The following is a 20,900-nucleotide window of genomic DNA, read 5'->3' as shown; positions in this document are numbered from 1 at the left end:
GAAAGGGGGGGGGGGAGTTCCTAGGTGTCTGCGTGTCTCCAAACATTCCCCTTTCTCCACACAGCTTGGGTCCAACAGGTACTGTGTTAAATCAGAGTCTGATCGAGATCAAGTTCTGGGTCAGCAGGGGAGCGGCGGGGGTGGGCGTGGGGGGCGGACACACCCTAGTGAGACTGTCGCTGGGCCTGGGAGGCACAGCAAAGGTAGCACGCAGCTGTCGCGGGCGCCGCTCCGGAGGGGCGGGCGTACTGCACCCCGGCCCCCGGCGCGCACCTTCCTCCTCCCCACCCCCACCCTCGCGCGCGCCCCACTGCCGCTCGCTGTGTCCCGGCCACCCCGTTACCAAGCAACGAGCTGCCCGGGCGGGAAGCAACCGAGCAGACTGCCTGGGAGAGGGGAAGGCGGTTGGAAAGAGAGCTTCAGCAGCAGAAATGAGCCCGGGTAAGAGCCGGGCTGGGGGCTGCCCTGGGAGGGGGCACCCTGGGAAGCGGACGCGTGGTGGGCAGCGCCGCCTCCCCCCGCCCCGGCTCCTTCCCCCGCGGGGCGGGTCCCGTCTGGAGTGCGGATCTCCTAGACGAGCCGCACACCTCCGCCCGCCCCGGGAGGAAAGCACCGCCTGCGTCCCCGGGCCTGCCCTGCTTCCAGCCTCGGAGCAGCCCGGCCCGCCGCCGCGGCGTGGCCCCAGCGCGCCCTCCCGTGGCCGCTCAGCGCGCCCGCGTCCAGAATCCCCACGCCTCGCCTCCTTTCTCCCAGCAAAACCAAAAGCCGCGTACTGTTCTGTTACAGAAAAGCATCCTGAGGAAGAGGAGGAGGTTGACTGCGTTCTCCTTTCAGCATCCAAGATCCTAAATTCCTCTGAGGGGGTAAAGGAAAATGGTGGCAGTGAAACAGGTAAAACCTCCCAGGCCAAGGCTCCGATGGCAGTGATGTTTCCGCCTTTTACTATAGGCAACCAGTACGTTACTTAAATCCACTGGCCCAACTGGTGTGCTTCCGGTAACTACTCGTAAGATACTAATAATAACTAACACGGACATTTACTTTGTGCCAGATGTTGTTCTGAGCACTTAAATGTATCAACTCATTTAATCCTCACGACAACCCTATGAAGTAGGCACTACCATTCTCCTCATATTACAAGTGAGGAAACTGAGGCACAGAGAGGTTAACTAACTCCCCAAGGTCGCACAGGCAGCAACGGACAGAGCCAGTGTTCAGCAGGGTAGCTCCAGGGTCCAGGCCTTAACCTCCATGCTACACTGTACTGCTTCTCTGAATACCAAATAAGAATTGCTGATTTTTTGGACAGTCACTAAAAAGTTACCTATCTTTTTCCAAGAGAAATACTTTTATAGTAAATATTTGTGGACTACAGGATACTGTATAGGGAGGATGTTTGAAATCATTAAAAAGCTGCAGTTTTCAAGTTCCATATAAACCATGAATAAGATGCAGGGAGGATCTGAGAACACTGGAGCTGGAGTCTAGCTTCCTTGAGAGAAGCTGAAGGAGGCTACACAGCTCTCAGAGGGGCCTGGTGTTCACGTGAGACACCAGCGAAGGAGCAGAGCGCCGTGGGCGGAAGGCGGTATCTAAACTGAGGGGCCACGTTGGGATCCTACAGTTGCCCATAAGCCACGCGCGACACATGGGCAATCCAGACGCAGAGGTGCTGTGACAAGTGGTGAGCCGGAGACCTGAGGTCAGGTTGGGGTTTGTCCACCTCCGTAAACCGGGGACCTTCACAACGGCCTTGTCAAGGGCTCTAAAAAAAGGGCTGGAGCAGCCACACCCGGCAGACAAAAGACGCAAGACAATTGGATGCCCAGTGACCACCAGGATAAGCCACACCTCAGTAGAGGCCGCAGGGCAGTGCACTGACCTGCCCTCTCTCTGCTCTTCTGTGCCCCTCCCGCCTGCATGAGGCCAGGCAGGCCTCCCTGTGCAACGGGAGGGGTGATGGGAAGCCCTGAGTGGGGCAGAAAGCCCTCACAGAGAGATTAGACACGGAGACAGCTCCATACCAAGAGAGAGTGTTTAAGGTCAGAAGAGACTGAGGGAGCTTAATGTGGCAAGACCGTGTGTTCTCTAATGTGAGATGGAAGGCTCTGGAGAAAAATGCCAGCGTTCACAGAAAATGCAGTTACATACAAAATAGCACATATGCTTGTGTGAGAGTTACAGTCTTTCTTGCTAGAGCATGGCGGGTATAAGGGCAGGGACTCAATCGGTGAGAGATATTCTAAGTTAGGCGCCACCAAAGATGGCAGGGACTTCGTGCTTACAGCTCAAGGCAAAACTAGGAGGTGTGACCTTGTGCCCTCCCCACTTTCTGTTCTCTTAGCTACACTTCATGGTCACCAAGTGATCCATTCGCTGGGTACTGACCAACAGAACACTGACGTGATTTGCATAAGTAATGCCGAATTACAAGGTCGTATATATTTCTCAGGTCTCTGATTTTAAAAGAACAAGGAGTTAGTATATGGCGTGAAGTATATATATGGAGTGTCAGAGGTGGGTGGGGAGTGTGCAGTTTTATTTCAAATAGGATGGTAGGAGACCTCCCTTAGCAGATGACATCTGAGCAAAGACCTGAAGGAGGTAAAGGAGTAGTCAGTGCAGATTTCCGGGGAAAGAACATTCCAGGCAGAGAGAACAGCAGCTGCAAAGGTCCCTAGGTGGGAGGATGCCTGGCATGTTTGAGGACCAGCTGGTGACGGGAGCAGAATGAGCACGGACGAGGATAGGAGAAGGGTTCAGAGAGGACACTGGGCTTTGTAATTCCACCTAAGGATGTGGGGTTTTATGCTGAGCAAAATGGGAAGCACTGGAGAATTTGGGCAGTCATCCCTCCCTCCCATCTCTATTAGAAATTTTAAATTTACCAAATCATCATCATATTGATAATACCCTTGTTGCTACAGTAAGAGAGTAAATTTTTCTTGAGCATTTACTGTGTGCCTTGCACTGTGTAAGGCTTTACCTACAAACGAGACACTGACCCCTCGCAGTGAGCGTGCAAGCTGAGGCAGCCTGGCTCCATAGCTCCCATAACAAAGCCTCGTGCAGATATGCACACTCCCCTGCTCTGTGCCTTACTATTCTCCATAGGATTCACTGCCGTCTTACACACAAGATCCTTTGTTCCCCTCACATGGGCAGGGATTTTGCATATTTTGTTCACTGTAGGATCCCCAGCACCTTGGACAGTACTTGATACATAGCAGGTGCTTAAAAATAGTTGTTAGATGAATGAATGAAGGCTTGGGTAGAACAGCTCACAAGGCTTCAATAAAACAGTTACTTCTAGGAGTGAGTGTGAACTGTCACAGCAAAACTCAGTATTTGAACCTGAGAATTAAAAGGCGTTGACTACAGAGTGTCTACCATCGTATATAGAATCATTACCACGTTGCATTTTTAAAACTCCTTTGTTCTCCCTGCTCTGTTAGCTACAGGTATGCCCTTAAAACTTTCTCTATACATTGAATATGACATAATCTTCTGCAGACTTCAGAATAAATTCCCTATATCTTTACCTTAATTACCTCAAAAGTCATCCTGCTGATAACTATCTTGTTTTTAAATTTTGACACTTAAATATGAAACAGCTACAGAACTTGAATTGAATTGAATATAATCTGAAATTGAATATAATCTGAATATTTCTTGCAATCTGAATACAGTATAAGCTTCTTCAGGGCTGGCACCACATCCTCTACTAAATACTTCCCAATAGTGTACATTCAGCAAGGACTTGATAAATGGTGACCTGTGACTGTGTTCCCTCTCCTGTGCTTCACTGATAATTTCCCTTCCAATTCTAGAATCACATAATCCTATGTGTTTCTTTAAGTATTGATGAATTTTAAAATTATCTTCCCTTTGGGAATAAGTAGTAGCCAATGTCTCTGAATCTCATAAGAAAAACAGAAAGTTATTTTCATAGCTTTTAAAAATAGATGAATCCAACTCTCTGCCTACTCTGTATCTTCACTGAATCATATGAACTTTGCAGGAGAAAAACACTCACTTCTGAGTCATACCATGGATCTCAATGCTATTTGGAAAAGTTACTTTATTTCCCCAGTAAATGCTTTTGCAAGCCCTGTCCAAGATAACTATTCCACTCTTCTGGTTTCCTCAAATCTCCAACACCTCTCACCGCTACCTCCCAACGTGTAACACGACCTTAAACTATATGAAAAAAATAGAAGCAATCAGACCCAAACTCCCTGACCTTCAACCTTAAACTCTGCTAACCTATCGCCTGTGTCCCATATTCTCTGCTGTCCCCCACTTCAATGGAAGGACTGTCCCTGCTCAATCACAGGTCATTTCCTCCAGATCGTATCTCTCCTGGAATTCTCAAGTGCTCAACTTTGGCCATCAGCCTTCCTCATTCTCCAGAATTCTTCTTCTCCTCCATTTCCACTATATGATTCCCGCAGTAAGCAGGCATATTAGACTCTCTCATGGTTAAAAAAAAATTCTTCTTAACCTTCACATCTCTTCCCAAAACCCCTATCCCCACCAGGCACCTTATCCCCTGCCACAGTAAAACCAGAAAGCGTTGCCCACGAACCTTCATGTTCCATCTCCCCTCGAGCCACTTCATCTGGGGTTCTGAGCTGCTCGCTGCACAGGAAGTGCCCCTGTCTAGGCCAGCAGCAGGGTCCATATTTCCCAATGCAGTGCTCATAACCACTCCCTTGACCCAGAGCCTGGATTATCCAACTGCCTGTTGACATCTCCACTTTGATGTCCAACAGAAAACTTAACTTTAACAGACCTAAACGAGTTTTCCCTAAAATATGTTCCTCCCCCACTCTTTTCCATTTCAGTAAATGGCATCATCATTCGTCCATCTGCTCTCACTAAAAACCTAGGAGTCACCTTTCCTTCCTCGACACTGGCCACATCTAATCCTCCAGCAATGCTTCATCTCCAAAACATATTTTGAATCCACCTATTTTTCTCCATTTCCCCCACTGCCATTCTAGTCCAAGATACCTTTGTCTCTCCCTTGGATTATTCCAACAGTCCTGCAACTGCTACCTTGTAATCCATTATCATGCAGGAGAGTGTCCTATAATGTTTTTAGTCAAATCAAATCATTCTCGTGATTGAAACCCCCCAAAGCTTCTCATTTCTCTTAAAATAAAAGCCAAATCCCTCAGGATGGCCTGCCAGATTCTCTCTAACCTCACCCCCGTCTCCCCCTGAACTCTTAGCACACCGTGCTCCCATCTGCTCAGGAAGCTGCATCCACATGGGCTTTCTTTCTGTTCCAAACACAGGTGACACGTGCTCTGCTTCAGGGCCTTGCGGTTTCCTCTGCTCTGAATCTCTTCCTACAGATGTCCCCATGGCTGGCCCCTTCTTATCACGTAGCAGTCTTGGCTGAAGCCACAAAATGCCAGATAGGCCTTTTCTAACCACCCTCCCCAATGCTGTCCTCACCCCCCCTCACTGTCACAGTAGCCTATTTTCTTTGTGTTATTTATCATTATTTGGAAGTATCCTGTTTATATCTTTGTTTGCTATTTTTCTGTTTACTTTTTTTAGAAGGTAGGCATAGTGAGAACAGGAGCTCCGGCTGATTTATTCATTGCTGTGTCTATAGTAACTACAGTGGGGCACACCAAGTAGTAGACACTCAAAATCTGAATGTGTGATATTATTGAAGGAATGAACCACTTGAACATGAAACAATATTTAAGGCCAAATCATAAACTTATCAAAATTATTCTAGACTTTCAGGTAGAGATTTTAGAGCTAAAGAAGATCCCAGACCTTCCTCCCCCACTACAAAAGGACATGAACAAAAAAACCCCGCCAGAACACCAGCAAAAACTTCACCAGCAGTACCTGGAGAAGGAAGGGGGCACCCCCTCAGGACATAAAATTGGAGAGTGGAGGCCAAAGATGAAAAGAGATGATTCTGGCAAGGCTATCTATAGCATGGCTCATAACTCCCTCTGACTTTCAGAGGCGATAAAGAAAGCCAGAATCCTGAAGATACTCATTAATGCACCCCTGCCCAGCCCCCACACACAGTCCATCCCTGCCCTGTAATGAAGGTGGGATTCTTCAACTGGCCAAATGGCTCCAGGCTCTGAACCACAGCAGCTCTCTCAGTGATGAGGGCCACACTGAGACTGGGTGGAAGGAAGTATACTTTGCAACCAGATTCTATAACATCTGGCAGACTGCCATTCCAAAGGAGATGTGCTGACTTCTTTAAAAACCTTCTCTTACAGCAGAAATTGTCAGCCTGGGGCAAATTCTAACATAACTCTCATTTCATTCAGGACATGTTTTTTAATTTTTTTAATAAAAATTTGCAAAGCAAGTAGCCTAACATTTGGGAAAAAAGAGGAATGTATGTCAGGAAATTTGCAAACGTTATATAGTCTCTCCCTTATTGCAGATCTAAAATCTATTTTCTAGGAAGGAACACACGGATCCTTACAGCACTTTGCTTAAGGGCATAACAAAAATTATGTTCTATTAATCCAAATTGTTTTCCATGTTAAGGAAGAAAAACATCACATGGCTGTTGCATAGGTACTGAGACCTATACAGGACTTTGCCAAGCGTCTCCCTTAACATAAGAATTGTGAATTTTTTTACCAAAAAATATAGTTTATATCCCAGAAACAAACAAAGATATCTGAGTTCCTGAGAGTTCTCAGTTTGGTGTTACAAGTTAAAGGTTTATTATAAAAGTAATACCACTATTACAACCTTAAGTAGGTGCAGTATTGTAAGTCAGATGAGAATTATCTCTTAAACTCACTATGCAGCTAGCATCGGGTTTGTCCTAATGTGAACATCAGTCTCACTATCTCTTTGCCTCACCATCCAGGAAAGCTAGGAGACTGCTTTCCATTAACATTGTTTAAAAATAACACTTAAGAATTAAATCGCATAGTTTTTCAATTTTACTTTTTAGAATACGGCTGCATAACAGAATCAGAAAATCAAATCCAACCACATTCAGCACTGAAAGTGAGTATATTTCATTTTATTTTCTCAGAAAAGCTGTGTAAAGTCTGATCTTTCTCAGAATACTTCCTAAATATATACGGGTTTTCCACAAAAGTCTTCATCAAAATGCACTGGAGAGTGAGCAAGAATGATGAAGAATGTGAGTCACCTGACCCTCACATGATCCTTGTAATAGGCAACTTTGGGGGATTTTTTTTTTTAATTGTAACAAAATGTATGTTCACCTAAAAATGTTCAATTTCATACCTTGTGTAATTTTGTTATAGGCCCTTCAGCATCAGCTGGAATCATTTCAGGCTCTCCGAATACAGACTTTGCAGAATGTTAGCATGGTATGTTTCTTCTAATTTACATAGAAAATATCCAAACAGAATACCATCACACATTTCTGAGCTGATGATCACTAGCCAACTGATTAGTTGATATTGAATGTAATAAGGCCACACCTATTCTAGACACAAAATTGGCAGGAAACTACATTCTGTTATACTTGCATTTGGATATGAGCCAAAAGAAATAACACTGATTTTTTTAAAAAACATATGTTTAAAGTGCTACCTATATATAGTCTACAAATAGGGACTCTCATTATAAGTGATATAAAATCTAAGTCAAACTGACTAAGGGAAAAGTGTACTTTGTTAGCTCTAGTAACGCAAGCCCTAGGAATAGCTCACTTGGGGATGGCTTCATCCATAGGTTCAGGACCCTCATCATCAGGGAACCAGCCTCACTCCTTATCTTGGTTCTGCTTTTGACAGTAACGTATTCTCAGACTCCATGTGGTAGCAAAAGGGTTGCTAGAAGTTCCGGCCCTTATCCTTCCAGATTCCAGTTAGACAGAGATGAGACTGTGCTTTTCTCTCTCAACAGTGTGTACTGAGTTCTTGGCCTGATTCTGACAGCCCCACGTGCAGTGCTTGAAGCAATCACTGTTCAGAGGGAGGCAACGCTCTGACTGGTTAGCTCTGGGTCACATGCCCACCCCTTGGAGCTGAAGGAGGGATCTGTATCACCAAAGGCACATGGACTTTATCCAGAAGTACGGGGTAGTGTTAACAGAAGGATAGGGCATGGCTCCTGGGGGTACATAACACAACGCATAGTCGCTAAAGACCCAATATAAACTTCATCCTGAAATTCTTGTACTAAAAGCAACTGCAGGGAAATGGGAAGAGAAGATAAAATCCTCCTGAGGCTGACAGAATAGATTCCATTCTGATGACAGAGATCAAAGACCTCTGACTTATTCAACAATGTAAAAATCAAACATCTAAAATTATTTTAATTCATAAGATTTTATTGCTTTCCTAAATTAAGTCTTTCTGATTTTATAGTCATGTAGTAAAGACATACTTTTCTTAAAGATTCCTTCAATGAGAGAGATTACAATAAATTAAATTTAATTTTTATTTTATATGATGGAAAAGAATATGCATAGGAAATTTAAAGGTATCTTTCAAGTATAATATCTATTATCCTTGTGCATTCATAACTTTATAAATGTGAAATCAAAGTCCGACATTCTTAATTTCTCTTTTAAAGGTGCAGTCTGAAATCAGTGAAATATTGAACAAAAGTATTACTGAAGGAGAAAACCCACAATTTAGCTCAGAAAAAAATCTAGTATTCAGCACACGCAATGAAAAAGCTTTGGTATGTGTTTCAGTACAAAATCATTCCTACATTTAGGTACTTCAGAAATGTTACTACAACCAGTTTACCTTCACCTTTACATTCTCCCCTTCTTCACAGGGCGACTGGATTGTCAAAGATGAAAATAAGGAAACTCCTGTCCTGAAAACCCTAAAAGATGTGCGTTTACCTCTGTACTTCTGCAATTTTCTTGTTTCTCTTAGGAGAGCGTGTGAGGGCCATTTGACTTAGTCCATATACCTAAAGATTCCCAAGTAAACTGAAATACATGGCAGTTTTTCTGTCCACTTTGAGTTTTTCTACTTTTAGGACTGACACCTAGAGTGAGTTCTCTAAAACAGGTCCAAACTAGAGTCACTGTGTCCATACTTATTAGAACTTCACACTTTCTCTGTGAAGAGTCACAGCCCTAGATCCATTTGAAACTAGGAAGACAAGCTAAGGTTGACAAATAGCCCAGAAGTAGAAATTTTCATTTTCCTTAAACTTCCCTTTGAACTATTGCTTCTCTCTTCCCCACCTATCTATGATGGTCTCTTGAGAAATGCTGAATTTGTATTTCTGGAATTGAGGGGTTGGCCCTTCTATCTCACCCCCTAAGGAAATAAGTGCAATTTCTAAGCAAATTGTGAAGACCAGAGTTACAGATCTCAAAATAATGGTAGATTTTCTGGAGAAAATGAATCATACTTGTCAGCCTCTTTGCTGCAGAAATGGATAAAATGTTCATTCTGGTTGTAATAAAAATAATTCCTCCACGAAATATTATCTTAATTTGTTGGTCATGTAGCAAATGATAGTACATTCATAGTGTGATTTTTATTGTTACTAGCCTATACAGAATCAAGAAGAAACCCTTTCTATGGAGAAAATTCAGCATTTTGAGGATCCTAGGACTCTTCATTCAGTAGAAGAAATATTCAGTAGTGATAGTGTTAACAGTCTCTCTCAAGGTATAAATATCCCATGCCAGATATATTTCAAGGACATATTAACTTCGACAGATAACTCAGCTTCAGAAAATTCTGACTTGAAGAATGATAATAACCTTTATAATTTCCTACCTAATGTACCTCAAAACGGGATGTCTCAAGCTGATATGGTAATTGTGGATAAGTCCAGAATTACTGTGCCTTTTCTCAAGCATGGATTTTGTGAAAATCTAGATGATATTTGCCATTCTATCAAACAAATGAAGGAAGAGCTTCAAAAGTCACATGATAGGGAACTGGCACTTACAAATGAACTGCAAACTTTAAAAGCTATTCCAAGGAATGGTAACTATGACCTGCCCCCCACTCACAAGGAAAAAATTAACTTTATTAAGGAAGAAAATATTGAAAGTAACTTAAATGAAGATATAAAATCAAAGAGAATTTTGGAATTAGAGGCACTAGTAAACAAATTACTCCCACTTAGGGAAACAGTGTCAAAATTCCATGTGAGTTTTTGTAGGAAATGTAAAAAACTATCTAAGAGTGAAATACACAGGGGGGAAAAGAATGAGAAAAATAATAAAGAAATTCCTATTACTGACAAGAATATTGCAGATTTAAAACTCCATTCCAGAGTTCCAAGACATACACTGGCATTCTTTGACCCAACAAAATATGCAATGAAAGACAAAGAAAGACAACCATTTGCAGTAAAACAAGGATCAATAATATTTGAAAATGAGAAGATATCCAAAGTCAATTCTGTTACTGAGCAGTGTGTAGCAAAAATTCAGTACTTACAGAATTACCTGAAAGAATCTATGCAGATACAGAAAAAAGTAATGAAACTGGAGAATGAAAACCTAACCCTTAAAACGAAAATTAAACCTCTTGTCTTTATCACACAATCTCTGATACAGAAAATTGAAATGTATGAAAAACAACTTAAGACACTGGTTGAAGAAAAGAACACTATTCAGTCCAAGTTAATTAAAACAGAAGAAGATGGCAAAGAATGTCTTAAAGAATTGAAAGAAATAATTAGTAACTATAATGTTCTCCAAGGACAAAATAAAACCCTAGAGGAAAAAAATAGTCAACTTTCTTTGGAGAAGCAACAAATGATAGAAACATTAGAACAACTAAAAAGTAAGGAACACCAAACTCAAAGTGACATGGCCATTGTCAATAATGAAAATAAACTACTGATCACAGAAATGGAATCAATGAAAACAAATATTCTATTGATACAAGAGGAAAAAGAAATGTTAGAGGAAAAAACATACCAGCTTCTAACAGAAAAAGGCTCACTTGAAAATGAACAAAAAGAAAACCAGCTAGAGATAATGCAGCTAAAAGAGAAAGAAAGACTGGCAAAAACTGAACAAGAGACACTTCTTCAAATAATAGAAACAGTTAAAAATGAAAAGCTTAATCTTGAAACAACCTTACAAGAATCTACTGCTGCAAGAGAAATGATGGAAAGAGAAATTGAGGATATTCAAACATACCAATCTACCACCGAAGAGAATTTTCTGCAAGAAATAAAAAATGCAAAATCAGAAGCAAGTATTTATAAGAATAGTTTGTCAGAAATGGGCAACAAATGTGAAATGTTATCAAAAATGTTAATGGAAATTAAAACTGATAATCAGATTCTAAAAGAAGAACTAAAAAACCATAGTCAAGAAAGTATAAAATTTGAAAACAGCATCAGTAGACTTGAGGAAGACAAAATACTTTTAGAAAACTATGTAAGAAGTATAGAGAATGAAAGGGATACCTTGGAATTTGAGATGCGGAATCTTCAAAGAGAATATTTAAATCTAAGTGAAAAAATCTATAATCATCGTATTGACCTATCAAAAATGGGCTACATTTCAAGAAGAGAGAAATTCCATCTTGACATCTATGATATTTATGAAGACACCTCTAGTCCCAGGAGTAGGCCTTTAGCCCCTGATTTGAAAGGTATGTATATCGTGGTGGATTAGTAGAAATATGTTTAAGATTCTTTTACCCTATCGGGCATTAGCCAGAGGACAGTAATAAGAAGGTAAGTACAATTCAGTTTTGTAAGATTTGTATCCAATTTATTATATAGTGGAATTATTTAGAGATTTTGCTCTTTTGATAAAATTCATGTTATTTTATTTATACTACTTCTATACATTGTATATGACCAAAGCAACTTCGGCAGCAAACAGGGATTTTTTTTAATTATTATTTTTCTGCAATACACTTAGAAGTCCAACCTTTTAAAAAATTCTTCTTTTTTTCCAGGAATGCCAAGTAAACCGTATCAATTGCTTCCATCCAAGCCATGTAAATAAATTTCTAAAATCAATGTTTCAAAATCCTTTGTCCAAGTACTTTTTTCAACAAAAAATTTTAAATTCACTTTTACATGTGATTACAATTACCTTATAATTGATTAGACTAGTTTTTTTAAATTCGAAATTGGAATTAGGTATATATTTTTATGTTGTCAAGAACTGTCAACATTCTGAGACTTTATCCAACTTGTAAGCTAATATATGTTAGCCTGACAGTTTCATGGGTTCTAGTGGAAGACATGAGACTCCTGGGTCAGAGATAAAGGACAGTTTGTTGCTCACAGCAATAGCAGGAGCCAGAGTTAACAGCACTTTCGCATGGGTTCTCCAAGCCCCAGTTCCTATAGGCAACATGAAAAGGGTCACACAGTGGTTGCGTTACAAGAGAAAACTCTGAGCTTAGGGAACCATTACTTTTCTGAGTGCAGTAAGCATGCCTGCCCTTTGCTCTAGATGGAAACGTTACCTTTATTATACAGGACAGTTAGAATACCTGTCCTTGCTCCAGCAGAGACACTATCTCTAGCTTTCAAGACTTCTTGTTATACAAATAAACTTATTGAATTTTGTCAAATGCTTTTTCTGCATTTTATTGAGGTGATCCTGTGTTTTCCCCCTTTAATCTGTAAATATGGTGACTACATTGATTAATTTTGAAACATTACACCTACCTTGAGTTGCTGAGATAAACTTCATCAGATATCATGTATTATTCTTTTAACATACTTCTGGATTCAATTTGACAATATTTTGTTAAAGATTTCTGCTTCTATGTTCAGGATATTGGTATCTATATTATTTTCTTTTTATGTCTTTATCTGATTTTGGTGTCAGGAAAATCCTGGCCTCATAAAATATAAGGTCAGGTTTTCCAATAGGAAGGTGTTCCCTCCTCCTCTATTTTCTGAAAGGATTAGTGTAGAATTGGTATTATTGATATTATTCCTTTCTAAATACATAATATAATTCACCAGAGAGCCTGGAGTTTTCTAAATGGAAAGGGTTTTACACTGCAAAATCAACCCCATTAATAGATACAGAACTATTCAGATTTTCTATTTCTTCTTGAATCAGGTTTGATCATTTGTTGTTCTGAAGAATTTGTACATTTTACATAAGTTCTCAAGTGTATTGGCATAAAGTTGTTTATAATATTCCTTGTTATCTTTTTAATGTCTAGAGGACCCGTGATGTCCCATCTTTCACTTCTGACATTGATAATTTGGGGTTCTTGTGATTCTTTGGGCATCTTGGATGTAGATTTATAATTTTCATCACACTTGGAAATTTTCAACCATTATTTCTTTAAATCTTTTTCTCACTGCTCCTTTCTGAGATGCAATAACACATATGTTAGACTGTTTGATATTGCCCTAGAGCTCACTGGTATTATTTTCATTTGCTTTTCAGTCTTTTTCCGTGTTTCACTTTGGATACTTTCTATTACTATATCTTCAAGTTCACTAGTTTTTTCTTTTGCCATGCCTAATTTTCTACTATTCCCACTTACTGAAGTTTTTCATTTCAGTTATCTTATTTTTCATCTCTAGATTTTCCATTTGGTTCTTGTTTATAACTTTCATTTTTCTTTCCAATATGTTCATATTTTCCTTTAAATACATTAACATGGTTCAAGTAGCTATTTTAATGTCTTTATTTGCTAATTCCATCTTCTCTACTGTTTGGGGGTTTATTTCTATGGACTGATTTTTCTCCCAGTTATGGGTCATATTTTCTGGCTTCCTGGCATATCTAGTATGCCAAAAATCCACCTGGAAGATGGGTTTTTGTGAATTTTACATTGTTGATTGTCCGAATGTCGTTGCTTCCTTTACAGATTGTTGGAATTGGTTGTGTTAGGCATTACATTACTTCTGCTTCAATTTGGTGCTTTTAAGGCTTGTTTTTTAAACTTTTATTAGGGTGGGTGTAGAGTAGCCTCTAGTCTACTCGAGATCCTCTGGAACCACCACTGAATGCAGAGAAGTGAGAATGTCCCAGCCTTGAATGGTTCCTGGCCTTCTGTGAGCTGTGGGAACCATGACAGGTCCATGTTGTTCTTTGTCCTGCCTCATGTTGTTCTTTGTTCTGCCTCATGGAATTTAACCTTACGCATGCCTGTCTTAGATGTCAGCAGGGTTAAGGGGATTCCTATGCAGATTTCTGAACTCTTTTCCTGCGTAGATCTTTCCTCTCTAGAACTCAACCCCACAAATTCGAGCCACTTTAGAGTCCTTGGTTCCAATTTCTGTCTCAACTCAGCAAGGCTACTATACTTTGAGATTCCAAGTCCTCCATCCTCTTCAGTCCAAAAGTGCCTCCAGACAAAAAGCAATTGCAGGGCTCACCTCAATTGTTTCCTTTTCCTCACAGATCACAATCCTGCACTGTCTGTGTCCAGTATCTAAAAAGAGTTGTTATGTATGTTTTGTACAGTTTTTAATTGCCTAAAGAAGAAGCATAAATCTGGTTCCTGATACTCTATCTTGGCTAGAAGCCATTTCTGGGTAGTCAAGTTTGGGAAGTTTGGAAAATCAAGTCCTATGAACAGACAGAACACAGTGTTGACTTTTCTAGGTAGCTGGTATATGCAGGTAAGTTTTTCCACCAGATCTCCCCCAACTATAAAGAAGATGCCTGTAACTATGAGTATGTGTGTACAGGGCTATTGACCAGAATAGAAACAGAATTATTCTTATTGGAGTAATAATGCCAGAACAAGAACCTTACTCTTGTAGTCCCAATTCTCCTTAGGTAGCTCTTCAGAATGTTCAGAGGCAAGATGCTTAGTTTTTCATCTGGGGGTAAAATTCTGGGTTGCCTGAACTGGGAAAGCACTGAAGATGGGAAGGAGGTAGGAGGAAAAAAAGAAACTGACTGAAAAAGTCTTTCCTGAACACACTTTTAATTAAACATTTTTGGCTCTATTCTTACTTTTTTTGTCTACAGAATTTTTTTGAAACTCCTTATTCTCTGATGATCCCCTTATGAGTCATTTTTCTGGACTCATTATTTTACTGTTGTGTTATTAGGGTCAGAGGAGAGCCAGCAAATAAGTGTGTTCTGCCTGCCAGTTTTAATTGGAAGCCCCTAATACATTACTGTTTTTGATTATAGTATAAATAGCTTCTTAGTATATTTTTGCTTAGAGCAAACATCCTCTTTCAAATTTTCACGACATATTTTAATGTTTTGTCTTCAAAATAAAATTTAAAATTAGCTGTCAAGTTTTATTGTTTTTATTCTGTAGGGATTTTTATTAAATTGCATTAAATTTATTGATATATTAAAGATAAACAGCAAGTTTACAATATTTAGTCTCCCTGGAACATGGTCCAGCCTCCTTTTATATCTTCATTTTAATCCTAAGTTTCCATAGTTTTTTTCCTATTGTAAATAGAATAGTTTTCACATTTCCTAATGGACATATGGAAAAAAACTATCTTTTTTGCAGATCATTATATACATCTGTTTATTGTACAATTTTATTAGTTCAAATATCTTTCAATAGATTCTTTTTACATTGTAGGTAAATAACTATATATCACCTGCAAGCAATAATATTGTCTTTTTCTAATATTTATTTCCTCTTGGGATTTTTTCTTGTTTTCCTGCATTAATATATTTATATTAATATATTTTCCAGGGCAGTGTTTGTCTTGTTTATGGCTCAAGCTTAATGTCTGTTATGATTGTGATAGATATACTTTAGAAAGTAAGGAAGGTTCTTCCTAATCATCACATCCTAAGAGGTTTTAAGTGGAAAGAGTATTTAATTTTATCAAACGGCTTTTTAGCATCTATTAGGGGAACATGTATTTTTTTCATTTTAATATATTGAAGAACTTTATTATAATAATAGATTCACTCATGTCAAGCTATTTTAGCAGTCATAGAATAATAAATCATTTTATGTTCATTTAAAATGTGGATTCCATTGGCTTGTATTTGATTTAGGATTTTTTTTAATGAGTTAGAAATATTATTTTCCTATTTATGTTATCCTTGTCCAGTAATGCTATCCTCATAAAATAAATCAAAACTCTTTTCATATTTTTCTATGATCAAAACAATTTAAATAACAAAAGATTTCTCTGTTTTGAAGATTTGATAGGATTTAGCTCCTTAATAATCTAGACACAGTACCTTTTGGCTATTAAGTTTAACTATTATTTCCATTTTTTCTACCCTTATTGGTCCATTCATGTTTTCAGTTCTTGTTGAATTACTTCTGGTAACATTTCATTTTCAAATGTATTTGACATGGAATTGTACATGTTTTAACTGTTGCTACATCTGTGGTTAAATCTATTCCTTACTCAGAGTATAGTTTGTATTCTCTCTCACCTCTCTTTTTTTTCTAGGCTGCTTTTCAAAAAAACAATTTTAAGTTTTTCAGATCTACTTTTCAATTGGTTGTTTTTCTCTCTCTTTGAATTATTTTATTTGATTTTCAATCTTTTTCAAATATTAACATCAGCGTGTAAGCCTGTCAATTTTCCGTCTGATTAATTCTTTAGCTTTGGTGTTTTTTTTTTTTTTTAAACATCCTTATTGGAGTATAACTGCTTTACAATGGTGTGTTAGTTTTCTGCTTTATAACAAAGTGAATCAGCTATACATATACATATATCCCCATATCTCTTCCCTCTTGCGTCTCCCTCCCTCCCACCCTCCCTATCCCACCCCTCTAGGTGGTCACAAAGCACCGAGCTGATCTCCCTGTGCTATGCAGCTGCTTCCCACTAGCTATCTATTTTACGTTTGGTAGTGTATATATGTCCATGCCACTCTCTCACTTTGTCCCAGCTTACCCTTCCCCCTCGCCGTATCCTCAAGTCCATTCTCTAGTAGGTCTGTGTCTTTATTCCCGTCTTGCCCCTAGGTTTCATGACCTTTTTTTTTTTTTTTTAGATTCCATATATATGTGTTAGCATACGGTATTTGTTTTTCTCTTTCTGACTTACTTCACTCTATATGACAGACTCTAGGTCCATCCACCTCACTACAAATAACTCAGTTTCATTTCTTTTTATGGCTGAGTAATATTCCATTGTATATATGTGCCACATCTTCTTTATCCATTCATCTGTTGATGGACACTTAGGTTGCTTCCATGTCCTGGCTATTGTAAATAGAGTTGCAATGAACATTTTGGTACATGACACTTTTTGAATGATGGTTCTCTCACGGTATATGCCCAGTAGTGGGATTGCTGGGTCGCATGGTAGTTCTATTTTTAGTTTTTTAAGGAACCTCCATACTGTTCTCCATAGTGGCTGTATCAGTTTACATTCCCACCAACAGTGCAAGAGGGTTCCCTTTTCACCACACCCTCCCCAGCATTTATTGTTTGTAGATTTTTTGGTGATGGCCATTCTGAACAGTGTGAGATGATATCTCATTGTAGTTTTGATTTGCATTTCTCTAATGATTAATGATGTTGAGCATTCTTTCATGTGTTTGTTGGCAATCTGTATATCTTCTTTGGAGAAATGTCTATTTAGGTCTTCTGCCCATTTTTGGATTGGGTTGTTTGTTTTTTTGATATTGAGCTGCATGAGCTGCTTGTAAATTTTGGAGATGAATCCTTTGTCAGTTGCTTCATTTGCAAATATTTTCTCCCATTCTGAGGGTTGTCTTCTCGTCTTGTTTATGTAGCTTTGGTTTTTTATTATGTATTGATCTCAGTTTTGAGTAATAATTGGGAAGTTAGCAAGACAATGAAAGGCATAGGGTATTCCAGGAAAGGAAAAGCATGTGAGCCATCATAATAGCTCAGAACAACATGTCACTTGCAAGGAATTACAAATAATTCAAGGTGAAGGGGAAAGATGATTAAATATGGCCACCATAGTATATTCATTCATTCAATCAACAAATATTTACTGACTGCCTATAAAAAGTGTCAAGCGCTATGCTAGGTGCTAATAACCATATAAACAAAATAGATATGGTTTTACAGTACTTATGATATCACAGAAGATACAGGCTAATAAATATTATAAACGTGAAGTTAGAAGGTGTTATCTGAATACTTAATAAGGGGACCTAACCTCATCTCAAAGATCAAGAAGGCCTTACATAAGGAAGAAACATTTTTAGAAGAGATCTGAAAGTCTACAAATTGGAGTTAGTAAGGTAAGAAGATGATGGATGGTGGGAAAAGTTCCAAGCTATAGAAAGTGGATAAATCCCTCCCAGGCAAGGGACAGCATGTCTGTCATTATAAAAAGTGAAATAAATCTACCCTAGGTAGAATGAAAAGAGCAAAGAGTAACAAGAAATAAAGGAAAAGAAATGAGTCAAGTCTCGAAGAGCCTTTTAACCCTGATATAGATTTTGCCTTTATCTTAAGGATAATGGGAATCCACTAAAGGGTTTTTAACTTAGTGAAGTAGTGGATTGGATGGTAAAGGGAGATGATTTCTGAATAATTTCAAGATTTGTTTTAAGTTACATGATATTTGGAAGCACAATTTACCGAGAGAGGGAATAATTAATGAGGAGCTAATTTAAGAGGTAAAAATGATAGATTTCATTTTGGAAGCATTACATTTGAGCTCTCTAGGAGATCATTTTAAAAAAAAAAAGATGTCTTGTAGGCAGTTATAAATAGAACTCTGATTCAGGATAATGTTGTAAGCTGGAGATATGGTTTAAAGCTTAATTAAATTGCTCCAATTTACCCAGCTAGTCATAGGTTGAGCCTGGCTTATTATTAATACACAATCCACAATATTAACATACAAAAGGAGCAAGCAATCTCTGAAGAAGCAGGGTAAGGTTTCCAAAAATACACTATGCTACTGCTTAACATTCCCTCCAGTTCCTGTTGGAGCTTCTTATTAATCTAAGTCTCTCTCAAAGTTAAGCATTTCTTCCATGATCAGGTTAACATCCTTAATCTTCGTTTCAACTTTGAGCCTTAAATAGGTGTGGTTGGATGGTTCATAACAGAGATTAACAACTACTAAGCAAGCATATTATTGCTTCCATTATTCTCTGATGGTGGATGCAGAAAACCACACAAGTCATACAGGCATCCTAATGGGCAGTAGATAACTAGATGCCTGAGTTGTCAAGAGACAGGACACCGGTGTCCATTAACGTTAACTCTTCACAACTGACTCTGGGGGAAAAAGTTGTTTCAAAGTTGTATTGTTATATTTTCAAAACTAAAAGGAGAGAGGGACACTAGTTGTAAGAAAACAATGGGCATCGTAAATAGTTTGTGCCCCTCAAATCAAATTTGTATGTGTGTGTTCCTCTATTTCTGATCATTTCAAAAATCTTAACTTTTCTATAGGCTTCGCTATTCCTATTACTGGTTTCTCTATTTGACACAATATATTTATGTAAACACTAGATAAGCTCTGTCAACTGTCACACTGCTTCTTACACCCTTCAGGAGGCATTAGATGAGTATTCGCATCTATGAATTAATTATATGAAGTGTGCATTGTTATGAGAGGCACATTAATAAAATAAATAGCTAACAAAAGGCAGAGGTGAAAATGAGCAATTATTTAGATTTTAATAAAATCTGAATATATAAACCTCTTCCTCAAAATAATGCATATACTTATAAGGCTTGTTTGGTAACATTTATCTATATGCAACTAAATGAGTTTTTATTCAGTTTTGTCCACCTGGCAAAACCTTTGCTATTCTGAAGACAAATGTATTCCCCTTTGGGTCTCATTATACCCCTAACAATGTCTTCAAGATCTTCATTCTACACTGTCCTTTGGATAGGAAACAACATTTTTAAATATTTTAGAAAACTTTTTAAGTCTTTTTAAAAAATCTTTAAAAAAAATATTTTCTTTTAGAAAAAAGTAAACAGTTATGAGGCATGGAAATAAAAATAGATTTTTGACAACATTAAAAATTCTCTGTACCATCTGCAATCCCTTTAAAAGCCAGATGTGGATCTGGATTGACATGGTTTCCCCCCACTGAAAAAAAAAGTGGGTCCAGAAGGAGACTACTGCCACCCCTATATATTCTGGTTTTCAGCTCTGACAGGTCTAGAGTGGCAGAGAGACAAGTACTAAGAAAAAACCACGGATCAAAAATAATTCCCGCAATACATTATATTAATAGATATTGTAAATTTCTCTTTTTAAATACCACTGCCACCCCGCCCCAACTGAATGACGACTATTGAGAGAGACCTCACTATGAATTACAGTAATGTATTTAAATCATATCTTTTAAGAACAGATATTTTTTAAGTGGTAGGACGAGTGAAGAGAGAACTTGGGAAGGAGAGGGTAAGACCTAGAGAGGCAGGTACGAGAGGCAGCTCTGAGCAGCTACCGAGGAGCATGAGAGGACACCAAAGGCCAACTGCACCTGTCTTGAAACCTGGCCATTGTTCGTAAGATACTGAACTTAAAGTACATCCCCACTCTCCCTTCCCCCTGCTCATCCTGAGGCTGCCATTGGCTGATCTGATGCTCTACATAGGCCACAAATAGAAGGCACGATACCACATAAATTGAGCTATCTGCCTCACTATATCATGTGTGTATACATGAATCTATGCAATATGACTGGATCAATACTTCTCTTTGATGTTAAGAATGCTTTAACGGGCTGTGACACTGGGATAACTATCAACTCAACCTTCAAATACCTCCAAGAAGGAAGAGCAAATTAAGAATTCACTGTGCATGTTCTACCCCTCCAGCCCCCATTTCCACCCCTACCCTCCAACCCTGCAATTTTTTAACATTAGGAGCAAAATATTTCAAATGACAGACTACACTTCAAGGTTTTATAACATTTCTAAACATTCCTAAACATCTCCTCAGAAACACAGATCTAAACACAGATCAGCAAGCATATGTTAAATTATTAACAAATACTATTTATTATGTAATAGTAGTAAAAGATGGAAGAGTATTAGAGTCACAGCCCTAAATTTCTTTTAAATGCTTGAGCTATT

The 20,900-nt window shown here is 38.7% G+C and overlaps 1 protein-coding gene across 1 annotated transcript; it reads left to right on the top strand.

Annotated features, from left to right (window-relative positions):
- Window positions 1-372: 372 nt before the first annotated feature.
- CCDC110 (coiled-coil domain containing 110) lies at window positions 373-11,602 on the top strand. Its single transcript, XM_068532129.1, has 6 exons — window positions 373-441; window positions 787-891; window positions 6,962-7,017; window positions 7,284-7,349; window positions 8,563-8,673; window positions 9,506-11,602. Exons 1-6 carry the CDS (start codon window positions 432-434, stop codon window positions 11,600-11,602), a joined length of 2,445 nt encoding a protein of 814 aa, XP_068388230.1. The 5' UTR covers window positions 373-431.
- Window positions 11,603-20,900: the final 9,298 nt, after the last annotated feature.

This window comes from Eschrichtius robustus, chromosome 21 (assembly GCF_028021215.1).
Source record: "Eschrichtius robustus isolate mEscRob2 chromosome 21, mEscRob2.pri, whole genome shotgun sequence".
NCBI classification, from domain to species: domain Eukaryota; kingdom Metazoa; phylum Chordata; class Mammalia; order Artiodactyla; family Eschrichtiidae; genus Eschrichtius; species Eschrichtius robustus.
The sequence above is the reverse complement of the archived record's forward strand: the minus strand, read 5'-3'. Positions and strand labels throughout refer to the sequence as shown.